Source organism: Elephas maximus, chromosome 3 (genome assembly GCF_024166365.1).
Source record: "Elephas maximus indicus isolate mEleMax1 chromosome 3, mEleMax1 primary haplotype, whole genome shotgun sequence".
NCBI classification, from domain to species: domain Eukaryota; kingdom Metazoa; phylum Chordata; class Mammalia; order Proboscidea; family Elephantidae; genus Elephas; species Elephas maximus.
Window position 1 is genome coordinate 96,193,312 of NC_064821.1, and position 26,049 is coordinate 96,219,360.

The window sequence follows — 26,049 nt, forward strand, 5'->3', positions numbered from 1 at the left end:
TGTTATTTTACAATGAAAAAGTATATCCAAAAAGTTAAATATGAGGCAGTTAATAATTCCAGGGGAAAAAACACAAGAAAATTGTACAACAAAGGAAATGTAGTCATAGTACACAACTTGGCCCAGTAGTAAAAATATTTACTTAATAAGGTAAATACGGATTAAAAAAAAACCAAAGCAAACCCATTGCCATTGAGTCGATTCCGACTCATAGTGACCCTATAAGACAGAGTAGAACCATCCCATAAGGATTCCAAGGAGCATCTGGTGGATTCAAACTGCTGACCTTAGCAGCCATAGCTCTTAACCACTGTGCAACCAGGACTACAAACACTGACTACTGATTAATAAATAATTGTAATTCAGCTCTGTGGGGAGGATGGGGCAAGTGTACTTCATGTGTGGTAAGATTTATTCCAGAGTATTTTATCTTCATGGGGGCTACTGTAAATGGCATTGATTTGGTGATTTCCTCTTCGATGCTCTTTTTGTTGATCTAGAGGAATCCAACTGATTTTTGTATGTTTCTCTTGTATCCTGATACTCTGCTGAACGCTTCTATTAGTTTCCATAGTTCTGGAGGATTCCTTAGGGTTTTCTGTGTATAAGATCATGTCATCAGCAAATAGAAATACTTTTACTTCTTCCTTGCAAATCTGGATACCCTTTATTTATTTCTTTATCTAGCCTAATTGCTCTGGCTAGGACTTCTAGCACAATGTTGAATAAGAGTGATGATAAAGGGCATCCTTGTCTGGTTCCCGTTCTCAATGGGAATGTTTTCAGGCTCTCTCCATTTAGGGTGATGTTGGCTGTTGGCTTTGTATAAATGCCCTTTATTATGTTGAGGAATTTTCCTTCTATTCCTATTTTGCTGAGAGTTTTTACCATGAATGGATGTTGAACTTTGTCAAATGTCTTTTCTGTATCAATTGATAAAATCATGTGATTCTTGTTTTTTGTTTTATTTATGTGGTAGACTACATTGTTTTTCTAATGTTGAACCATCCCTGCACAGCTGGTATGAATCCCACTTGGTCATGGTGAATTATTTTTTTGATATGTTGTGGAATTCTATTGGCTAGGATTTTGTTGAGGATTTTTGCTTCTACATTCATGAGGGACATAGGTCTATAATTTTCTTTTCCTGTGGTGTCTTTATCTGGTTTTGGTATCAGGGATATGGTGGCTTCATAGAATGAGAGTTTGGTAGTATTCCATCCTTTTCTATGCTCTGAAATACCTTTAGTAGTAGTGGTGTTAACTTTTCTCTGAAAGTTTGGTAGAACTCTGCAGTGAAGCCGTCCGGACCAGGGCTTTTTTTTGTTGGGAGTTTTTTGATTACCTTTTCAATCTCTTCTTTTGTTATGGGTCTATTTAGTTGTTCTACCTCTGTTTGTGTTAGCTTAGGTAGGTAGTGTGTTTCTAGGAATTCATCCATTTCTTCTAGGTTTTCGAATTTGTTTTAGTATAGTTTTTCATAGTAATCTGATATAATTCTTTTCATTTCAGTTGGGTCTGTTGTAATATGGCCCCTCTCATTTCTTACTCGGGTTATTTGCTTCCTCTCTTGCTTTTCTTTTGTCAGTTTGGCCAATGGTTTATCAATTTTGTTGATTTTTTCAAAGAACCAGCTTTTAGTCTTGTTAATTCTTTCAATTGTTTTTCTGTTTTCTATCTCATTTAGTTCAGTTCTAATTTTGATTATTTGTTTTCTTCTGGTGCCTGTGGGTTTCTTTTGTTGCTGTCTTTCTATTTGTTCAAGTTGTAGGGATAATTCTTTGATTTTGGCCCTTTCTTCTTTTTGGATAAGTGCATTTATTGATATAAACTGGCCTCTGAGCACCGCTTTTGCTATGTCCCAAAGGTTGTGATAGGAAGGGTTTTCATTCTCATTGGATTCTCTGAATGTCTTTATTCCATCCTTAATGTCTTCTATAATCCAGTCTTTTTGAGTAGGGTATTGTTCAGTTTCCAAGTGTTTGATTTCTTTTCCCGTTATTGATTTCCACTTTTATGGCCTTATGTTTAGAGAAGATGCTTTGTAATATTTTAGTGTTTTGGATTCTGCTAAGGCTTGCTTTATGACCTAATATGTGGTCTGTTCTAGAGAATGTTCCATGTGCACTAGAAAAGAAAGTATAGTTGGTTGCTGTTGGGTGGAGTGTTCTGTATATGTCTACGAGGTCAAGTTGGTTGATGGTGGCATTTCGATCTTCCTTGTCTTTATTGAGCTTCTTTCTGGATGTCCTGTCCTTCACTGAATGTGTTGTGTTGAAGTCTTCTACTATTATTGTGGAGCTGTCTATTTAACTTTTCAATGCTGATAGTTTGTTTTATGTATCTTGCAGCCCTGTCATTGGGTGCATAAATATTTAATACGGTTATATCTTCTTGATGTATTGTCCCTTTAATCATTATATAGTGTCCTTCCTTATCCTTTCTGATGGATTTAACTTTAAAGTCTATTTCATTAGGAATTAATTTTGCCACTCTTGCTCTTTTCTGATGTTGTTTGCTTGATATATTTCTTTCCGTCCTTTGTGTTTTAGTTTGTTTGTGTCTCTAAGGTGTGTCTCTTGTAGGCAGCATATAGATGGACCTTGTTTTTTGATCCGTTCTGCCGCTCTCTGTCTCTTTATTGGTGCATTTAGTTGATTTACATTCAGGGTAATTATGGATAGGTATGAATTTAGTGCTATCATTTTGATGTCTTTTTTTGTGTGTTGACAGTTTCTTTTTCCCACTTGATTTTATGTGCTGAGTAGATTTTCTTTATATATTGTCCTTTCCTCATATTTGTTTTTGTTGCTTTTGTTTCTGCTGAGTCTGTATTTTTCCCTTGTATTTTATTTTGATGAGTAGGATAGTTTGTCTCCTTATTATTTACCCCTGTTTTTCTAAATTGAACACTATTATTTCTTCCTCTCCATATGGAAGGTGTATGATTACATTTCTTAGTTCCTCTTTATTATTTTAATGTTGTCTTCTTTTATATAATAACTTTGTTGTTACCCTGTGTTGGACTTTTTTTTTTTAATCTTCGTTTTTTTTTTTTTTTTTTTTAATTTCCCTGTGTGGGTTGACTTCTGGTTGCTCTGCTCAGTGTTGTATTCTTGGGTTGATACATGATATTATTGATTTTCTAACCAAAGAACTCCTTTTAGTATTTCTTGTAGTTTTAGTTTGGTTTTTACCAATTCCCTAAACTTGTGTTATCTAGAAATGTCTTAATTTCACCTTCATATTTAAGAGACAGTTTTGCTGGATATATGACTCTTGGCAGGCAATTTTTTTCCTTCAGTTTTTTAAATATGTCATCCCATTGCCTTCTTACCTGCTTGGTTTTTGTCGAGTAGTCCAAGTTTATTCTTATTGGCTCTCCTTTGTAGGTTACTTTTTTTTTATCCCTCGCTGCTCTTATAATTCTCTCTTTATCTTTGGTTTTGGCAAGCTTGATTGTGGTATGTCTTGGTGACTTTCTTTTAAGATCTACCTTATGTGGAGTTCGATGAACATCTTTGATAGATATCTTCTCATATTTCACAATATTAGGAAAGTTTTCTGCCAACAAATCTTTTAGAATTTTCTCTGTATTTTCTGTTATCCCTCCCTATTCTGGTACTCCAATCACTCGTAGGTTATTTCTCTTGATAGAGTCCCACATGATTCTTAAGGTTTCTTCATTTTTTAAAATTCTTTTATCTGATTTTTCTTCAAATATATTAGTGCCAAGTGATTTATCTTCGAGTTCAGAAATTCTGGCTTCTACTTGCTCAATTCTGCTCCTCTGACTTTCTATTGAGTTATCTAATTCTGTAAGTTTATTGTTAATCTTCTGAATTTCTGATTGCTGTCCGTCTATGGATTTTTCCAGGTTATTAAACTTTCCATTATGTTCCTGAATAATCTTTCTAATTTTTTCATTTGCTTTATCTGTGTGTTCCTTGGCTTGTTCTGCATATTACCTCATTTCCTTCCTGATGTCTTGAAGAGTTCTGTATATTAAACTTTTGTATTCTGCATCCGGTAATTCCAGGAATGCATTTTCATCTAGAAGATCCCTGGGTTCTTTGTTTTGAGAGCCTGTTGAGGTGATCATGGTCTATTTCTTTATGTGACTTGATATTGACTGTTGTCTCCGAGTCATCTATAAGTTGGTGTATTAGTTTATGCTTGCTTACTGTGTCATAGCTGCTTTCTTTGTTTTTTTTTTGGTATACCCCATGGGTTGCTTAAGTGAGCTAGCTTGATTATTTTCATCTTTGGAACTGTGGTGTCCTGTCCCCAGCTGGCTAGAGCTGTTATCAGGTATATCAGTGTAGGAGTCCATTCAATTTTCTTGTATGAATTCAGGTCAGGTTTCCAGGTAGCTGATCAGCAAGTGTGTGGTACAGGCTCTGTCCTACAGTCTTAGAGGGGCAGGGGTGATTGGCGCATATACCAGTATCTGATTGCAGCAGGGGGTCACACTGTGAACAAGGTAGGGGGCTGCGTACTGACCCCCAAGTGTCTCTGAGGAAAACATGTCTCTGTTCCCTAGAGCGTGCTGGTGGGTACGTTCTGCAGAGGGACCATGGGCACCCAAAGTTTTGGGTTGTAAGGACAGGGAGGTAACAGTTATCTTTGGACCCCTGTCACGGGTGGCTGGGTGACCTGAGTGGAGCTACCAGTCCTTAGGTGCCTGTTGTGGGTAGGTGAGGACCTTGTTTAATAGACAGAGCAACGTCAGACGTCAAACACCCACCTCCCCATTGCACAGCTGAAATGGTTGGAGTTTGCCAACAAGGGCCTATTCTCCCAAAGTAGGCCCACGCAGGTCCATGGAGAAGGGAAAGGTGTGCAAGGTCCACAGACGGTTTATGTCTGGACAGGAGCCACTTCTGTCCTGAGCTCTCCTGGTTAATGGAGCTAGCAAATTATCTTTTCGCCAAATTGCAAATGTTTTCCTTCCCCAAGGTCGGGATGATGCCTCCATGTGCTCACCTGGGTCTATCTCAGGCCTAGGGATTCAACCGCTGAATCCGGCTTGGGTGTGGGGGGGGGGCGTGGTAAAATCTACACGAGTACTTAGCTTTTGCTGAGAGCGTGCAGTTCTCCTCAGGTTCCGGAGGTGTGAGTGGGCTGCGTGGCTGGCTGCTTCTCCCTGAGGAAACTGAGTCCGATTGCTAGGACTAGCCCGCCACTGCCGCTGCTGCCGCTCCAGGAATGGTGCCTGAGGGCTCCCCGCGATTGAGGTCTGGTAACTCCTCTCCACTTCTGAACGCTCTTTTCTTTCCTGTGCCCCTCAGTTTGTTGTCTAAGCTTGCCTTTGATGCTCAGGGCTCCCAGCTTGTCACAAATATACTCCTTTCAGTTGTTTTTTCGCATCTTTGTTGTAAAGAGGGCTTGATGGAAGCGTCCGTTCATTCCGCCATCTTGGCTCTGCCTCCATCTTCTACTCTGCCTATTAAGCAGGGTCCTCACCTTCCCACATTAGGAGCCTGAGGACCGGTGGCTTCACCCATGCCACCCAGCCACCCATGACAGGTGTCCAAGGATAAGTGGTGCCTCCCAGTCCTTACAGCCAAAAGCACTGGGTGCCCATGGTTTGGCTGCAGAACCCACCCACCTGTGCGCTCTGGGGAGCCAGGGACATGCTTTCCTCACAGACATTTGGGGGATGGTTGTCAGCCATCTGCCTTGTTCAGAGCATGACCCCCTGCTGCAACCAGATATCTGTGCCTATACCAGTCACCCCTGCTCCTCTAAGACTGTAGGAGAGAGCCTGCGCCACACACTTGGTGACCGACTATTTAGCTGAATCCATTAAGAAAAGTGAATGCACTCCTGGGCTTATAAAAAAAAAAAAAAATTCTAGCCATCTGGTGAGAGGACGTTAGAGCTTCATAGGTGCAAATAATCAAGCTAGCTCACTCCAGCAGCCTGTTTGGGCATGTCAAAACAAAACAAAGCAAGAAGGTAGGACACAGTAAGCAAACATAAAATAAATTAATAAAATAACTTATAGATGACTTGGAGAAAACAATCAATATCAAATCACATAAAGAAGCAGACCATGATTGCTTCAACAAGATCCCAAGACAAAGAATCAAGGAATCTTCCAAGCAAAGAGATATTCCTGGAATTACCAAAGATAAAATACAAAAGATTAATATATAGAACGCTTCAAGAGATCAGGAAGGAGATCGGGCACAATGCAGAACAAGCCAAGGAATACACAGATACAGCAGTTGAGGAAATTAAGAAGGTTATTCAAGACCATAGTGACAAATGTAATAGTCTACAAGAATCCATAGAGAGACAGTAATCAGTAATTCTGAAGATTAACAAAAAATTTCTGAATTAGACAGCTCAATAAAAAGTCAGAGGAGCAAAATTGAGGTAATGGAAGTCAGAATTAGTGAGATTGAAGATAAAACACTTGGTACCAATATATTCAAAGAAAAATTAGATAACAGAGTTAAAAAGAAAATGAAGGAATCCTAAGAATCTCATGGGATTCCATCAAGAGAAATAACCTACGAGCTATTGGAGTACCAGAATAGGGAGCAAGAACAGAAAATACAGGGAGAATTATTGGCAGAAAACTTCCCTGTTATCGTGAAAGATGAGAAGATACCTATCCAAGATGCCTATTGAACCCCACATAAGGTAGATCCCAATAAAAAGTCACCAAGATATAATCAAACTTTTTAAAACCAGAGTTAAAGAATTTTAAGAGTGGATAACAATAAAAAATAAAAAAAAATTTTTTTTTTTTTTTAACAATAAACATAAAGTCACTTACAAAGGAGAGTCAATAAGAATAAACTTGGACTACTAGGCAGAAACCATGCAGAAAATAAGGTAATGGGATGACATATATAAAGCATTGAAGGAAAAAAATTGCCAGCCAAGAATCATATATCCAGCAAAAATGTCTCTGAAATATAAGGTGAAATTAGGACATTTCCAGATAAGCAGAAGTTGAGGGAATTACTAAAGGAATTTCTGTGGTTAGAAAATCAATAACATCAGATAACAGCCCAAGACTAGAACGCAGGACAGACCAACTAGATAAAGAAATCACAAAAATAAATGAAGGAAAAAAATGCTCAAAACAGTAAAATAGCGATGTCATTATGTAAAAGATGACAACATTAAATCAATAAAGGGGACTAAGAAATGTAGTCATAGATCTATCACATGGAGAGAAAGTCAAGGTTATATAAAGAGATAAAAGTTTGGTTTAAATTTAGAAAAATAGGGGTAAATATTAAGGTAACCACAAAGGAGGCTAACAATCCTAAACACAAAATAAAGTACAAGGAAAACAAAGACTCACCAAAAACAAATTCAACAACAATTAAAAAGGGGAAAAGGCTATATATAAAAAAACTACTCAACACAAAATTAAGTGGAAGAAAGAAACAGTCAACAATACACAAAAAAGACATCAAAATGACAGCACTAAACTCATACCTATCCATAATTGTGCTGAATGTAAATAGATTAAATGCATCAATAAAGAGAGTGGCAGAATGGATAAAAAACCGCAGTCTGTTTATACGCTGCCTACAAGAGACGCACGTTAGACTTAAAGACACAAACTAAAACTCAAAGGATGAAAAAAAATTAAACAACAGTCAAAAAAGAGCAGGAGTGGCAATATTAATTTCTGACAAAATAGACTTTTAAGTAATATCCACCACAAAGGATAAGGAAGGATACTATATAATGATAAAAGAGACAATATACTAGGAGAATATAACCATATTAAATATTTACTCACCCAGTGACAGGGCTTCAAATATATAAAACAAACTCTAAAAGCATTGAAAAGTGAGATAGATAACTCCACAATAATAGTAGGAGACTTCAACATACCACTTTTGGTGAAGGACAGAACATCCAGATAGAAGCTCAATAAATACACAGAAGATCTAAATGCTACAATCAGCCAACTTAACCTCATAGACATATACAGAACAGTCCACCCGACAGCAGCCAAGTATACTTTCTTTCCCAACACACATGGAACATTGTTTAGAGTAGACCACATGTTAGGTCATAAACAAAGCCTTAACAGAATCCAAAGCATTGAAATATTACAAAATATCTTCTCTGACCATAAAAGTAGAAGTCAGTAACAGAAAAAGCCAGAAAAAGAAGACAAACACTTGGAAACTGAACAACGAGTTGTTCCAAAACAACTGGGTTGTAGAGGAAATTAAGGACAGAATAAGGAAATTCATAGACTCCAATGAGAATGAAAACACTTCCTATCAGAACCTTTGAGACACAGTGAAAACAGTGCTCAGAGGTCATTAAAAGAGCAATAAATGCACACATCCAAAAAGAAGAAAGGGCCAAAATCAAAGAATTATTCCTAAAACTTGAACAAATAGAGAGCAGCGAAAGAAACCATCAGGCACCAGAAGAAAGCAAATAATAAAAATTAAAGCCAAATTAGAGAACAGAAAAACAATTGCAAGTTAACAAGATCAAAAGGCAGTTTTTTGAAAAATTTAACAAAATCAGTAAACCACTGGCCAAACTGACAAAAGAAAAACAGGAGAGGAAGCAAATAACTTGAAGAAGAAATAAGGTGGATGATATCACAACAGACCCAACTGAAATAAATGAATCATATTAGATTTCTATGAAAAATTGTACTCTAACAAATTTGAACACCTAGAAGAAATGGGCGAAGTTCTAGAAATACACTACGTACCGAAACTAACACCAACAGAGGTAGAACAACTAAATAAACCCGTAACAAAAGAAGAGATTGAAAAGGTAATTGAAAAACTCACAGCAGAAAAAAAGCTTTGGCCCTGACGGCTTCACAGGAGAATTCTACCAAACTTTCAGAGAAGAGTTAACACCACTACTACTAAAGGTATTTCAGAGCATAGGAAAGGATGGAATACTCTCAGACTCATTCTATGAAGCCAGCATATCCCTGATACCAAAACCTGATAAAGACACCTCAAAAAAAAGAAAATTACAGACCAGTATCCCTCATGAACTTAGATGCAAAAATCCTCAACAAAATTCTAGCCAATAGAATTCAGCAACATATCAAAAAAATAATTCACCATGACCAAGAGGGATTCATACCAGGTATGCAGGGATGGTTTAACATTAGAAAAACAATTAATGTAATCCATCATATAAATAAAACAAAAGAGAGGAACCCCACGATCTTATCAATTGATGCAGAAAAGTCATTTAATAAAGTCCAACACCCATTCATGATAAAAACTGTCAGCAAAATAGGAGTAGAAGGGAAATTCCTCAACATAATGTAGGGCATTTATACAAAGCCAACAGCCAACATCATCCAAAATGGATAGAGTCTGGAAGTATTCTCCTTGAGAACGGGAACCAGACAAGGATGCCCTTTATCACCCCCTCTTATTCAACATTGTGCTGGAGGTCCTAGCTAGGAAAATTAGACTAGAAAAAGAAAGAAAAGGCGTCCAAATTGGTAAAGGAAGAAGTAAAAATCTCTATTTGCAGATCAGATGATCTTGTACACAGAAAACCCTAAATAATTCTCAAGAAAACTACTGAAACTAATGGAAGAGTTCAGCAGAGCATCAAGATACCAGATAAATATACAAAAATCAGTTGCATTACTCTACACCAACAAAGAGAAAGTTGAAGAGGAAATCACCAAATCAGTACCATTTACAATAGCCACCCAGAAGATAAAATACTTAGGAATAAATCTAACCAGAGACGTAAAAGACCTATACAGAGCAAACTACAAGCACTACTGCAAGGGAACTACATAAGTGAAAAAGTATACCTTGCTCATGGATAGGAAGGCTCAACATGGTAAAAATGTCCATTCTACTCAAAGTGATCTATAGATCCAATGCAATCCCAATCCAAATTCCAATGACATTTTTTAATGAGATGGAGAAACAAATCACCAACTTCATATGGAAAGGAAGGAGGCTCCAGATAAGTAAAGCATTACTGAAAAAGAAGAACAAAGTGGGAGGCCCCACACTTCCTGATTTTAGAATCTGTTACACTGTCACAGTAGTCAAAACAGCATGGTATGCTCCAACAGCAGATATATAGACCAATGGAAGAGAATTAAGAATGCAGACATGAATCCATCCACATATGAGCAGCTGATATTTGATAAAGGCCCAAAGTCCATTAAATGGGGAAAAGACAGTCTCTTTAAAAAAATGGTGCTGGCATACCTGGATATCCATCTGCAAAAAAATGAAACAAGATCTATACTTCATACCATGCACAAAAACTAACTCAAAATGGATCAAAGACCTAAATATAAAATCTAAAACAATAAAGATCATGGAAGAAAAAATAGGGACAATACTAGGAGCCCTAATACATGGCATAAACAGTATACAAAACATTACTGACAGTGTGCAGACACCAGAAGAGAAACTAGGTAACTGGGAGCTCCTAAAAATCAAACACTTACTCACATCCAAAGACTTTAACAAAAGAGTAAAAAGATTACATACAGACTGGGAAAAAGTGTTTGGGTACGACAAATCCGATCAGAGTCTGATCTCTAAAATTTACATGATACTGCAAGAACTCAACAACAAAAAGACAGCACAATTAAAAAATGGGCAAAGGATATGGACAGACACTTCAGGCGGCTAACAGATACATGCAGAAATGCTCATGACAATTAGCCACTAGAGAATTGCAAATCAAAACTACAGTGAGATTCCGCCTCACTCCAACAAGGCTGACATTAATCCAAAAAGCACAAAGTAATAAATGTTGGAGAGGTTGTGGAAAAACTGGAACACTTATATACTGGTGGTGGGAATATAAAATGGTACCACCACTTTGGAAATCGATTTGGCGCTTCTTTAAAAAGGTAGAAATAAAACTACCATACAATCCAGCAATCCCACTCCTTGGAATATATCCTAGAGAAATAAGAGCCGTTACATGAACAGATATATGAACACCCATGTTCATTGCAGCACTGTTTACAATAGCAAAAAGATGGAAGCCACCAAGTTGTCCATCATTGGATGAATGGATAAATAAATTATGGTATATTCTCACAATGGAATACTACACAACGATTAAGAACAAAAATGAATCCATGAAACATCTCATAACATGGAGGAATCTGGAAGGCATTATGCTGAGTGAAATTAGTCAGTTGCAAAAGGACAAATATTGTATGAGATCACTATTATAAAAACTCAAGAAATAGTTTAAACAGAGAAGAAAATATTCTTTGATGGTTATGGTGGTCGGGAGGGAGGAAGAGGGGTATTCACTAATTAGATAGTAGATAAGAACTATTTTAGAAGGGAAAGATAACACACAATACAGGAGAGGTCAGCACAACTGGACTAAACCAAAAGCAAAGAAGTTTCCTGAATAAACTGAATGCTTCAAAGGCCAGAATGGGTTCTGGGGACCATGGTTTCAGGGGACATCTAGGTCAGTTGGCATAACAAAATGTATTAAAAATTCTGCATCCCACTTTGGTGAGGGGGTCCTGGGGTCTTAAACTCTAGCGAATGGCCATTTAAGACGCATCAATTGGTCTCAACCCACCTGGAGCAAAGGAGAATGAAGAACACCAAAGACACAAGGAAAATATGAGCCCAAGGGACAGAAAGGGTCACATAAACCAAAGACTGCAGCAGCCTGAGACTGGAAGAACTAGATGGTGCCTGGCTACAACCAATGACAGCCCTGATAGGGAACACAACAGAGAATCCCTGATGGAGGAGGAGAACAGTGGGATGCAGACCTCAGATTTTCGCAGAAAGACCAGACTTAATGGTCTGACTGAGAGTAGAAGGACCCTGGAGGTCATGGTCCCCAGACCTCCTGTTAGCCCAAGGCAGGAACCATTTCCGAAGCCAACTCTTCAGACAGGGATTGGACTAGACTATAAGACAAAATGATACTGGTGAGGAGTGAGCCTCTCGGCTCAAGTAGACACATGAGACTATGTGGGCAGCTCCTATCTGGAGGGGTGATGAGAAGGCAGAAGGGGACAGGACTTGGCTGAATGGACATGGCAAATACAGGGTGGAGAGGAGGAGTGTGCTGTCTTATTAGGGGGAGAGCAGCTAGGAGAACATGGTAAGGTCGGTATAAGTTTTTGTATGACAGACTGGATTTGTAAACTTTCCCTTAAAGCACAATTAAAAAAAAAGAATACTTGGAAACATGGCAATTTATACAGGAAGAAATACCTAAAAGAATTGAAAGTGAATGTTTCAGGAGAAAGTAAAAGTCTAGCAGTGGGGAGTAGTGAAGCAGGATTGCTGCTTTTATTTTAAGCCTTTTTTTTTGTTTTGGCATTTCTTTGATTAAAAAATAAAAATTAAAAAACATATAAACCATATGAGTACAGCTGTATGAATTCTCACAAAATGAATTCTCAAATATGATCATGTAACAAACCCCCAGATCAAGAAACAGAACATTACTAGCACCTCAGCAGCCCCCCTGTGCTCCCCTTGTCAGTGGTTCCTTGCCCCCAAAGGGTTCAAATTATCCTGACTTCTGGCCTTTAACTCCATAGATTAGTTCTGGCTTATGTGGTTCGACATTATGTTTGTGAGATTCACCCATAATTTTATGTGTAATTATAGTTTGTTCATTCTCGTTTATTTAAAATAGTCCATTGTATGAACAGTCACATTTATCCAATCTACTGTTAGCAGACATTTGGTAGTTCCCACCTAAACTTCCTTTTAATTTTGAAGGAGTAATTTAGTACATGTTTATTTGCTTGACTAGCCTTTTAAAAATGGCCCTGATTTCAGTATGAAATGTGAAAGTGCAGTTATTTCATTGTATAGATAATAATTTAATCATTATGCATGTTTATTACTTCTTGGGGCCTAGCTCAGCACTCTCTTTGGCTAGTAAGTACTTTTTAGAAATGTTCTAAGTGTAGTTGGTGAATTGAAAAGTAGGGGAGAGTAGGCATCTTTTGGATGCTGCATTGGGGAATTGTGAAGGATTTATGGAGAAGAGTAGGGATGGATCAGAGAGAGGAGCACATGATAAACGTTTTGTTTTGGTTCAGTTCCTGAGTTGTATTTTGGCACTGTGCAATGAATGTGGCATTTGAGTCAGGCCTACATAGTGTTTCCAACTGTGGTTTTATTGACCCATTAAACCCAAAAAGCCAAAGCCATTGCCCTTAAGTCGACTCCAACTCATAGCAACCTTATAGGAGAGAGTAGAACTGCCCCATAGGGCTTCCTTCAGGAGCGGCTGGTAGATTCCAACTGCCGTCCCTGTGGTTAGCAGATGAGCTCTTAACCACTGTGCCGTCAGGCCTCCTGTGACCCGTTTTTGGATAGTGAAATCAATTTAGAAGGTTGCTTCTAGCAGTAAAAAAAAAAAAAGAAAAGAAAAAGAAATAGAATAGAAAGTATTTATCAGTATAACAAGGATCACTATTCAGTGAACTTTTTCCTTCAGTTATGTATTTATATATGTAAATACTTTTTTATACTGGGTTATGTTGTAAAACCTATCTTGTGGATTGCACGCAAAAGAAAATTTGAAAGCTATTTCTCTTTGGCATGACCACTGACTAGCAAACCACTGTACTTCATCTCATCGATCACCACTTTTTAGCTGTGTGACCTGGGCAAGTTACTTAATCTCTCTGTGCCCCAGTTTCTTATCGGTAACGTGGTAATAATAGTACCCACTCCTTAGGGTTGTTGTGAGGATTAAATGTGTTAACGTGTACAAAGTGCTGAGTACAATACATAACACATAGCAGAAAACAAAACAAAACAAAACCTGTTGCCGTCGAGTCAATTCCAAGTCATAGTAATATTGTTCCATAGAGTTTCCAAGGAGCACCTGGGAACTGCCGACCTTTTGGTTAGCAGCCATAGCACTTAACCACTATACCACCAGGGTTTCCAAACACAACAAGCGCCCTGTAAATGTTAGTTGTTTCCATTTCTTGGTTCTAAGTTACTCTTCTGTCCTTATCACTTGCCACTTGCCACTTTGCTCTTCAACCTCTGCCATATCAAATTATTTGCAGTTTCTGGGTCATGCCATATTTTCGCATGTCCTGGCCTTTACTCTAGATTTCCTTCTCTTTCATTTGCCTGACTCCACTTCCGTAAGGACTTAGTTTAAATATCGATTCCTCTGGGAAGCCTTTCTTGTCCTCCCTCCAAGGGTGGATAGTTGTCTCTCCCAAATCGTTCTGTACTTTAGTCACTATACTGTAATTGTTTTCTGTTAGACTGGAAGCTCTTTGAGGGCAAAGACTTTTTTATTATTACTGTTATTACCGTGATCATCATCAGAGTCTGGGAACATGATAGGTACTTGATTTTTTTTTTAATTATATTTTTGGTTGTTGTTGCTGAGAATATACACAGACTCAGTATGTTTCTGTTTGAATGAATAGAAGAATGGATTTCTGTGATGCTCAGCTATGAAAACTCTAACTATACTTGTTCCTATTTATTATCTGTTTCTATATTTCTAGTTTGTGAAGCCTGGAGATAATTCAAGAGACTATCCTGACTTGGCAAAAGAAGCAGGTAATGTAGAACATTTAGATCTTTGAACATTCACAGTCTGTTATATGGTCTGTCTTAATTTCATGAATGGAGCAGCCTTGGCAACCACAAAGTGGAGTCCAGTCAAGGAAAAAGAACCCAGTGCCTCACTAGAAAGGTGAGAGAGGAAAGAGTATGGGAGTTCTTAGCATGTAATAGCCAGAGCGGACAACAGCCTGTGTTTTTATGTGCTATCCACATGTTTGTCGGAACAGTAAAGGAATCTGTGGTAGACAAAAGTAGGGCTATTAAAGGGATGATTGTATAGTATGTTCACCTCTGGAGTTTCAACAAAATTAATGTCTTCCTTTCTTGGAAAGGAGATAATTACGTTCAAATTGTGTTAAATACTATATATAATTTCTCTTCACCGAGCCAAAATGGAGGATTCTTTTCTATCACTAGGCTATCAGTTACTGTCACGGACTCTGACTCATGATGACACCATATGTGTCAGAGTTGAGCTGAGCTCCATAAAGTTTTTTTGTTTGTTTGTTTAATCCTATTGAATTGAGAACATTATCTAATTTAATAATTTGCATGTCATATGGCCCCCTAAATATAGTGGATGAGTTATTTTACACATACAATTAAAGTCAATATATTGTGTTTATGATTGGGAGGAAACCTTAAACTTTTTAAATAGCAGAAATACACAAAACAGCTACAAGTGAAAATAACGCTGGGGAAGGGCCCTGTCTTGATCCTGGAGCCAAATCACAGAAATCTCAGAAAAATGTTTTCTACATTAAGGATCATATTTTGTTTTGTGAGGAAGAGAATAACTGCTTTCCTTTGGCTTAAATATTCAAGTTTGAAGTCACTAAACTTAAAAAGGAGCAGCTCCTAAAGTCAGTCAATATTCTAGGAGAAAAATCTAGCACAGAAGGAAACTTCAGTGATTTTATCTCTTCACTCAGTTCTTCACAATGCCCAGCTAAAGAGCTTCCCACTTAAAAGAGCTGCTGAAGCCATTTATACTCTGAAGTATGAGGGTAAGAAAACTTTGGTAGTATAGACTGTTTTTTTCACTTTATTAGCTGGAATGAACGGTAGTTTGTGAAAAGTCTTTCCAGTTTTAAACATCAGTGTCTTCTGTATCCCCAACCCAGCAAGCTGCAAGCAAAGTTGGGAGAGGGGGCTCCAGATCGCCAAGGGTAACTAACACCTGCAGTCTTCTCAGTCTGTGCGTGCTGTCAGCAGGCACATGGGAGGATGTGGACTGAAGCTCAGCTGTTGGTAGTGCCATGGAGTCCATTGTGGTAACCTTTCAGTTACTAATTGCTGTCGTGGAAATGCTCCTTTCCCAGGTATTCTCTTCTCATTGAAGGCTTTTCATTTACACTTTGTTCCTCTAAACACATTTGCAGTACAACATATTGTCCTCCAGATGTGGAGGTGGAAAATTGCAGGCAGGTAAGAAGACGAGAACACTCTCCCCAGTTTTTTAGGGACCCAGACTTGTCCAGCATGAACTGCAGTTGAACCCAACTGTCTTAGGCTGGGTTCTCTAGAAAAGCAAAACCAGCAATGCGTATGAATATATACAGAGAGATTTATATTAAGGAAACAGCTCATGCAATTGTAGGGGTTGGAACATCCCAAGTCCTTGGATCAAGATAGAGTCCTTTCTGAATTCATGGAGCCGCAGAAGCTGGTGAACCCAAGATGAGCAGGTTGGGGAACAGGGATCCTGCTCACAGGTTGTGACAGTCGAGGAATCCCCAAGGTTGGCAGGCAAGACCTCAAGGTTTCTCCTGAGTCAGCTGCAGGGGATGGGGAACCCAAGATAGGCAGGTCGGGAAGCAGGACTCTTCCTTGCAGGCCGTTAAGATCTGCGAATCCCAAGATGGACAGGTAAGCTGCTAGCTCAAGTCCCAAGAACCAGAGGTCAAACAAGAGACAGCTGCTGGTTCCAGAACAAGCCAACAACCTTTGCAAGGCAAGCAGGAAAAGGAAGTAGACTGCGGAAGGCAGAGGGATGAAGGCCGAGGCTGTGGTGAGCTGCCACAGGCCCCACTCCTGCCAGTACCACTCAGCAGATTCCATCATGGGGGTGATCACATATCAGATTTCAACAGGAAAGTGATCATAACATTTTACAACTGCCAAAACACTGAGAATCATGGCCCAGCCAAGTGGACACACAATCTTAACCATCACACCAACCATCTGTGTTTGCAGGGAGACTTCTCCCACGCACCACACACCACTTGACACCGTCGGCCTTTTGTGGTGATTCCACTGTCTCCACCTTCCTAGCCCTGCCTGCAGTTCTTGTCCAGGAGGCCAACACAGACTGAAGTCATCACCACAACCATATTAACTCCCTCCAGGAGAGTAGATACAAGGGCAAGTGCCCCTTCCTCAGGGAGAGAAGCCACTTCAGGAGGATCAGTCTCCTCAGAACACATCTTCATTCTCTCAGCACTCTCTAGAGGTGTTTTCCCCTTGTCCATACTTGATTTTCTTTTAAACTGTGCCTGAATCTTGGCATCCTTTGCTGTGGCAGGAATATTTTTTTGATTTGGGTAAGCATATTCACAGAGTCGCTTATATGCATCTAATTTCTGGCCTTTGGTGCTCAGCTTTAATTGATGGCACCAGGCCTGCACAACGTCTCAGTGAACCCGGTTAACTGGTGGCAGTTTAGAAGGTGATGGAAGAATTGGAATCTTCTTGCAAGGTTTTTAGTTGTCATTGCATTGTGCGTTCTCTTGTGAACAGGAAGCTTTTTCTTCTTTAATAGTTCTTTTTCATTTGGTCACCTTAGCCGAGATTTTCAGTAAAGCTGATGTGCTTGGTTTGTTAGCAGCCCACTGTTCAGTTTCTGCTGACATGGGGTCACATTTGAGAGTCACATATTCTTCCCCTAGCTTCTCTGTGGAGTTCCACTGGGAAAGATTCCAGTCAGTCATTCCTCTGTGGCGTCTAACCCACCGCACACATTACCTGCCTTAACATAGCTAATGTTGTAAGGCACCAGAAAGACAGTAATTGAAATTCCCTGGCAGCGCAGATCCTCCTCTGGGTATATATCACCTTAATGTCCAGTCTCCTTGCCTTTTGCATTTTCTATAGTCAGAAAATTGAGGTTGATAAAAAAGAAAACCCTTCTCTGTAGAGTTTTCTGTGGTGGTTTTTTCAGAAGTAGATCCCGGGCCTTTGTTCTGAGGCACCTCTGGGTGGACTCCAACCACCAACCTTGTGATTAGCAGCAAGTTCATTAACCTTTTGTGCCACCCAGGGGCTCCAACACTAGTTCATGTGAGTAGATGAGGTGATGCAATTTGTTATTGTTTACTCTAGCGAGTGTTAGTGCTGATGAGCAAAGGGCTTGGACGAACACCAGTGAGCATCACTTAGTGTAGTCTGGGAATGGAAAGAGAGAAGAGTCCACAGTGTGTGGGTTCTTGTTCTCCAGGTATCTTCAGAGACACACACTTGGCCAGACCGCAGCTGGCTAAACCGTGGATATGATTCCACCAGAAGATCCCATCTTCCATTGTTCATTCTCTCTCTGTCCTTCTTTCCCTCTCTTTCTCTTAAGAGAACAAGCATGAGAACTTCTTTGCATGGTGGAAATAGATGTTTTAAACTTAAGGCCAAGCAATCTAAGCTTTGGTGCCAGTTTTTTAGGACAGTGCTGGGAAATACCAATTTCCCAACACATGGAGACCTTAGGAGCTTCTTGGTCTTGTGGGAAGTGCTTAGACATGGCCTTCATCCAGGGAAGCTCCCTCATCCCTGCTAGCTCATTGCCAAGCAATCCAAAAAGAGTTATTGTGGTTATTCACTGGACTTTACAGCTTTTCTCCAGTACACATATATTTAGATTTTGTTGGTTAAGAGCTATGGCTGCTAACTACCAGCTGCTTCTTAGAAACCCTATTGGGGCAGTTCTACTCTGTCCTATAGGATTGCTATGAGTTGAAATCCACTTGACAGCAATGAGTTCGGTTTGGTTTTGGTTATACAGGGAATTGAAGGAGCTCTGGTGGAAGGTTTGTGGTTTGAACTCACCCAGCGGCTCTGCAGAAGTGGTGATCTGCTTCTGTAAAGATTACAGCCTAGGAAACACTATGGAGCAGTTCTGCGCAGTCACATGGGGTCCCTGTGAGTCGAAATTGACTCAACGGCACCTAACAAAACCTACAGGGATTCGGGAGTCTCTGGGTGGTACAAACAGTTGAGTGCTCAACTACTAGGTGAGAGGTTGGGAGTTTGAATCTACCCAGAGGCTCTTCTAGAGACAGGCCTGGCAGTCTGCTTCCAAAAGGTTACAACCTTGAAAACCCTAGAGTAGTTCTATTCTGCACACATGGGATCACCATGAGTCGGAATCGACTTCACATCAACTAACAACATACAGGGAATCAGAGCATCTCTGCCCTGGAAAAAGGAAGGTAAAGGAAATTTGACTAACTGCTGTTGGTTCTCAGGGTTGATACTTTTCATTTAATGTTCATCTTTTGTGTTGTTGGCTACATAATCCCCATATTTTCTGAAGTGGGAGATGCTTTAATAAGTACATTCTATATATTTTATATTTTTGTTCCATTTCTTTTATTTAATTAAGAAGTTTGAGGTTACTTTCTTCATATGTAAATATAATTTTTTATTTTAAAACAGTAACATTGAGGTTATGAAATTTGAAACTAAATGTGGGAATTAACTAGTAGCAAGAAACCCAGCTTGAATAACTCAGCTTACTAATTAATATTCCCTTCTTTTGCAATCAACATTAGGAAAATAAACTATTTAATAAAGAAACTTTTATGTAGAATAAACATTTTAAAACTTAGCTTTGCTCTTAAAAAATACCCCTTGGTTTTAATTATGTAGAGAAATGAGAAGTGTAAAAGGGTGACCCCACTCATATCTCACCCAAAGCACCTTCAGACTACCTCATTTACATTTAGTTCAACGTTTGTTCAGGCACAACTTGGGAGGAAGAAAAACCCCTGAAATTCTGTAAATGATCTTGCACTCTGCTGTCTCTGGACTCATTCATAGACTGGTGCTGAGGCAGGGCAGTCGGTTTCTCGGAGTAGATTTGCTGGTAGATCCAGAAGTCTTACCCTCTGCTTCTTCACACTGGTTAGAGAAGAGACTTCTACCATTTTCTTTCCCATATTTTCTAAATGTGTAGAATGGAGGGGAGCATTATATCTCTTACTTCCATTGTTCAGAGACTTCTACTCTTCACACATTCTTCTGTCCTCCATTCCCTCAGAAAGGCCTTTGTGCCTAAATACAGATGATGCTCAGTTGAGTGGTCCAGTAACACCATGTAACACTTTGAAATCATTTTAGGTAGTTAAGTTCTGTACTTTTGTCCTCTCATCTGTTTAACACTTTTATTAATAATTATTTTAATCTGAAGTATATGCAGAAAACCTGATGTTAGGAGAAAATGTTCAACAAATGTTTATTACTGAATGCATCGTGGGTGCTGGGCGTATCCAAAGAGGTATGATATTTCTAGGCTCTTATTATTTAGTAGGAAAAATAAAGCAAATTCACACATTAAGACAGTGTGAGACCATGAGGTACAATGTGCGGTTGGCATCTAGAGGAGGGGAAGAAACAAACAAAAAAGCCCAAACCCATTGCCGTCTAGTCAATTCTGACACATAGTGACCCTATAGGACAGTGGAACTGCCCCATAGGGTTTCCAAGGCTGTAGTCTTCATGGAGGGGCCTTGGTGATGTAGTGGTTAAAAGTCCAGCTACTAACCAAAAGGTCAGCAGTTCAAATCCACCAAGTGCTCCTTGGAAACCCTATGGGGGAGTTCTACTCTGTCCTGTAGGGTTGTTATGAATTGGAATGGACTCGACAGCAATGGGTTTTATCTTCATGGAAGCAGACTGCCATGTCTTTCTTCCATGGAGCAGCTGGTGGATTCGAACCATCGATGTCTTGGTTAGCAGCTGAGAAGGGGCAGAGCACAGGCTAAACCTTAAATTTTTAAAAAAACTCATTCTTTCCCCCTGATTATAAGAGCAGTGCATGTGTTTTATTGAAACACAGAATTGTATAATGATAAAAACATAATCCTCCTACCCAAACCTCGCTATTATTAACATTTTGGTATATTCTGTTTCCCTATTGCCCCGTGGGATCATATACTATATGTAGTTTTTTTAACATTTTATTATGTTTTAAGTGAAAATTTACCCAGCAAATTAGTTTCCCATTCAACAATTCGTACACAGATTGTTCTGTGACATTGGTTGCTATCCCCGCAATATGTCAGCAGTCTCCCCATTTTCACCCTGCCTTCCCTGTTTCCATCCTTCCAGTTCCCCTGCCCCTCCTTGCCTTCTCATCCTTTCTTTTGGGCAAATGCTGCGTGTCTGGTCTTACATAGTTGATTGTTCTAAGGAGCACGTTCCTCACAGGCGTTACTGTTTATGTTATAGGTGGATGTATTATTTGGCTGAAAGGTGACCTCCAGAAGTGGCTTCATGACGTTCCAGGTTAAAAGGGTGTCTTAGGGCGATAGTCTTAGGGGTTCTTCAAGTCTATCAGTCCAGTAGTTCTGGTCTTTTTTTTTTTTTATGAATTTGAGTTTTATTCTAAATTTTTCTCCCATTCTAATTGGACCTTTCTATTGTATTGCTGGTTAGAGTGGTCTGTAGTGGTAGCCAGGCACTATATATAGTTCTTTCTGTGGGCTACTTTCTTAAACTTCTTATTTTATCATCAGTATTTCTCTTGTCACTTAAAATTGTTTGAAAAAAAATTTTAATTGTTACACAATATTATATATCTATACCATAATTTTTGTTGGACATTTAGGTTGTTCACAACTTCTTTGTATTTTAGAAGAATTGTAATGAACCTCTTGCTAAATAAATATTTTTTCTCATCTCTGATCATTTTTGAGGACAGAGCCTAGAAGTAGAATCATTAAATCAGTATACATTTTTAAGGGTCTTGTCAAATTATTTTTCAGAGTGTTTCTACTTTTTAATTCTCATTAGCAGCATATGAGAATGCTCATTTTATCATAATTGCACCCATATTACTATGAGTAAAACATTTATTTTTTTGCTCATACGCTAAGCAGGAAAAGATAACTCATAGTCTGACCAAACCAATCCCATAGTCGATTATATATCTTCATAAATTAAAAAAAAATTAGAGTAATACATTCATATGGTTAAAAACAGTGAGTACAGAACTCATTATAATTCCCAAACCTATGTGGCATAAGCGGTTTGTGATTAGCTGCTAACCTAAAGGTTGGCGGTTCAAAGCCATCCTGTAGCTCTGTGAGAGAAAGACCTGGTGAGTTGCTTCCATGAAGATTACAGCTAGGAAAACCCTATGCAGAGGTTTTAAAAACTGTTTTGGCTTTAGTCCTTTGAATGGTTATCTCCATATCTCTAAATGCTTATTCCACTACACTTATTCCGGTTTTTGAGTCAGTTTTAAAAAACCAAAAACCAAACCCATTGCCACTGAGTTGATTCTGACTCACAGTGACCCTATAGGACAGAGTAGAACTGCCCATTGACTGAGTTGGAATTGACTCCTTAGCAACTAACAGCAACAACATAGTTAGGTGTACAGTGTTAGGTTTCCGAGGAGCACCTGGTGGATTCGAACTGCTGACCTTTTGGTTAGCAGCTGTAGCACCTAACCACTATGCCACCAGGGTTTCCTAATCAGTTTTAGACATTATCTATTTGCATCTTCGTGTGGTAGATGAGGATTTAGCTCACACCTCTCCAATCTCCACTTTCCTCTTGTTCCTGGTATACTCACGTAATTTGTCTAAGTTCCCCCACTAGGCATAGTCACTTACACATCCATGCTTAAAGCTCCATTTCTTGGTCTATAGACAGAATGATTTCTTGATCCTGGCTTTGTGAGATGAGCACATTAGTACTCCCACTCTTCTCTCTCTTTTCCTTCCCCTGATTCTAATTCATTTTGCCCCCTCCGTGTGTGGCAGAGACACAGAGGAGTAAGACAAGGGCCTTGCCGTTTAGGAGGTTTAATATGTTTATAGTTAGATGTAGGGATCCCTGGGTGGCATAAATGGTTAAGCACTCAACTGTTAGCCTGGAGGTGGGTGATTGAAACCCATCCAGAGAGGCCTTGGAAGATAGGCCCAGTGATCTCCTTCCAAAAGGTCACAGCCTTGAAAACCCAATGGAGCAGTTCTACTCTGCACACATGGGGTCGCCATGAGTTGGAATTGACTCCTCAGCAGCTAACAGCAACCACATAGTTAGTGTACAGTAAGGACAAAAAGTGGTAAGTATCAGAAAGGAGGCATGGAAAACTGTGGCAGTAGCACAGAGGAAGAAATGATTAGCCCTGAAAAGAAACCTTTGGTATGATTTGATGAACAATTTGGCATTTGAGTTGGACATAGACTATATAGAGATAGATTTATGCTGGGAAAATGCTAAACTTAATTTCTACCCACTTAAAGCAAATACTGGAAACCCTGGTGGTGTAGTGGTTAAGTGCTACGGCTGCTAACTAAAGGGGCGGCAGTTCAAATCTGCCAGGCACTCCTTGGAAACTCTATGGGGCAGTTCTGTTCTGTCCTGTAGGGTCGCTATGAGTCGGAATCAACTTGACGGCACTGGGTTTGGTTTGGTTTTGGTTTAAAGCAAATACTTAGAGCACTTTTTGATAAAATTCTTTTGTTTTTATAGGCCAGAAGGCTTTAGCTGATGCACAGATCCCTTATTCATCTGTGGAACAGGCATGTGTTGGATATGTTTACGGTATGTGGTAAACAATATGCACCCACTCCTCATCGACAAGGTTAGGTTCTAAAGACCAGGTCATTATGCAGAAATCGGCATTATGCAAAAATGAAGGATGACTGACTACATCATTATGTAACTGCCAAACCACTGAGAATCATGGCCCAGCCAAGGTGACACATAACCTTAACCATCACAGCCAGCATTACTGTTGCCTCATACCTCAGCGTTTGTTACTCTCAGACGTATGTCATTAATGTGCAAAATAGCTGGGTAGTTGATTTTTTGATATCTTCATAATTGTGAAATGTTGGATAACGAGATAGTCGATAAGCAAGGAGTAGGTGTGTTCTAAAAATTATTCACCTAAATCTAGAAGCAGCTACGTAAACAACACAGGTATTTATGAATTTTAATTTTCGAACCTCAGGACTCTCAAAACCCATGGTTCACAATTTCCCTTATGTGGCAGCCTAGTTTAGTTTGTCATTATTGTCAAAATAGGAGATAAATTTAAAAACATTTTTAATATCTTTAAAAAAGAAGAAATTACCTATAGTTCTACCATGTAACGATAATTACTGTTCAGGAGATAAATTTTTGTTCTTTGTTATCTTAAAATATATATTTATTAACTTTTCTGTAATAAATTTTTTTCATTAGACTTTTTCTGATTAGAAAAATAACATAACGATTGTTTTTTAAAAAAAGGAAAACACAGAAAAGCACAAGGAGAAATAAATTGCCTGTAATCCCATTATCTAGAGATTACCACCATTAGTTTTTTGATATATATCCTTCAGTGTATGTATATGTGTGTGACTATGTATGCACAAGTTTCTCTTAAAGAAAATAGGGTCCTAGTATATGTTCTTTTTTGTAAACGGCTTTTCTCATTTTACTGTTGAACATTTCCTGTGTCATTAATTAAGCCGCCTTTTATGCCATCATTAACACTTTTCAATTAAGTTTTTTATTATTTTTGGAATAGATGATACATTTACATGGTTCAAAAATACAAAAGATGGGTGATTGTATAGTGGAAAGTCTCACTCTTACTCCTGTCTCCCTGTCTTGTGGCTCCCTCCCTATAGACAAGCAGTTTTCCCAAATTCTAGTGTATCTGTCCAGAGGAAATTCATGCATGTACAAGCCAGTCCATGTGGATGTGTAATTTCTCTCTTCCCCTTTTGTTACATAAATTGTCACATAACATACACACTATTTCGTATCCTTTTTTTTTTTTTAATTATTCTTGATGACTATTCACCTTGGTCTTTTTTTTCTTTTCTTTTTTTAAATGACAGCATAGTGTACCACTGTATAGATGTGTGATAATTTGTTTAGCCCGTCTCCTTTTAGTGGATGTCCTGAGTCTTTTTACAACATTTAAAAAATAGTGATGTGTGTATATATATAAAAAAAGCTTTTGCAATTTTAACCATTTTTAAGTATACAATTCAATGATGTTAATTATATTCACCATGTTGTACAACCATCCCCACTACCATTTCCAAAAGTTTTATATCACCCCCAACAGAAACTCAGTATCTCTTAAGCAATACCTCCCAATCTGTCCCACCACCTGTCCCTGGTAACCACTAATAAGCTTATCTCTATGCATTTGCCTATTTTTGATATTTCATGTAACTGGGATTGTACGATATTTGTCTTTTTCTATCTGACTTATTTTATTCAGCATAATGTTTTCATTATTTTTTTTTTTTGGAAACCCTGGTGGCGTAGTGGTTAAGTGCTACGGCTGTTAACTAAGAGGTCAGCAGTTCGAATCCGCTAGGCGCTCCTTGGAAGCTCTATGGGGCGGTTCTACTCTGTCCTGTAGAGTTGCTATGAGTCAGAATTGACTCGACGGCAGTGGGTTTAACGTTTTCAAGATTCTTTGATGTTGTAGCATAAAGAAAACTTCATTTCTCTTTATGACTGATTAATATTCCATTGTATGTATATACCACATTGTGTTAATTCATTCATTTGTTGAATACTTGAGCTGTTTGCCTTTTTTGACTGTTATGCTTAATAATGCTACAGTGTTTTATAGCATTTTTGATGATTGCATGATATTCTCGTCTTGTGGATCTACTGCAGTTTATTTAGTTGTAGTAATGGTATCCTGTTCTTGGAAATTTTAAGTTATTTCTAATTTTTAGGTTTTATAAAAAGTTGCAGCAAACATTGCTATAGATGAATCTTGTTCATATCCATGATTATTTCCTTGAGGTCTCAAGAGAGCAAGAGTATTCTAGAAGGGAAATTTACTGGGTCAAAGGAATGCAAAATATATTTGTTGAAATGGAGATCCTGAACCCTGCTATTTTTCCTGAAGACCCCTAGAGAGCCTGTCCCTCCAGATATTCCTGTCATACTGCTTCAGCGTGTCTTACTTGGTGGTCATGTTGCTTGGAAGAGGGAGTCAGAAGTGTGCTCAACTCAGAGCACCATTTTCTTGGAATGCCCTGCCACATACGATCTTTTACAATTTTTGAAATTGTGGAATCTTTATATGAAAAGAAAATCAGGGCCTTTTAAATAATCAATTGGCAAAGTTTTAAAGATTTATGTCTGACAGTCAACGAAATATTGCTTCCTTTTTCATGTAGTCCTAGACAGATTGCATTGTTTGCTATTACCTGGTCATTTCTCTGTTATCTTACCTCTGTGTGTGTGGCTAATTGCCTCCATGAACAACTGTCTCCTTTGGCATGAGACCAGAAGAACTGGATGGTGC

General features: G+C 38.7%; 1 protein-coding gene and 1 pseudogene across 1 annotated transcript in view; one reads left to right on the forward strand and one right to left on the reverse strand.

Moving 5' to 3' along the window:
• The window catches only part of SCP2 (sterol carrier protein 2), a 159,946-nt gene that overhangs the window by 9,095 nt on the left and 124,802 nt on the right, over positions 1–26,049 (forward strand). The window contains exons 2-3 of the mRNA XM_049879258.1: positions 14,495–14,549; positions 23,250–23,321. Of these exons, the coding sequence (XP_049735215.1) occupies positions 14,495–14,549; positions 23,250–23,321 (127 nt within the window). The remainder of the gene's footprint in view (positions 1–14,494; positions 14,550–23,249; positions 23,322–26,049) is intronic.
• Positions 16,720–17,485, reverse strand: LOC126073229 (developmental pluripotency-associated protein 4-like; annotated as a pseudogene).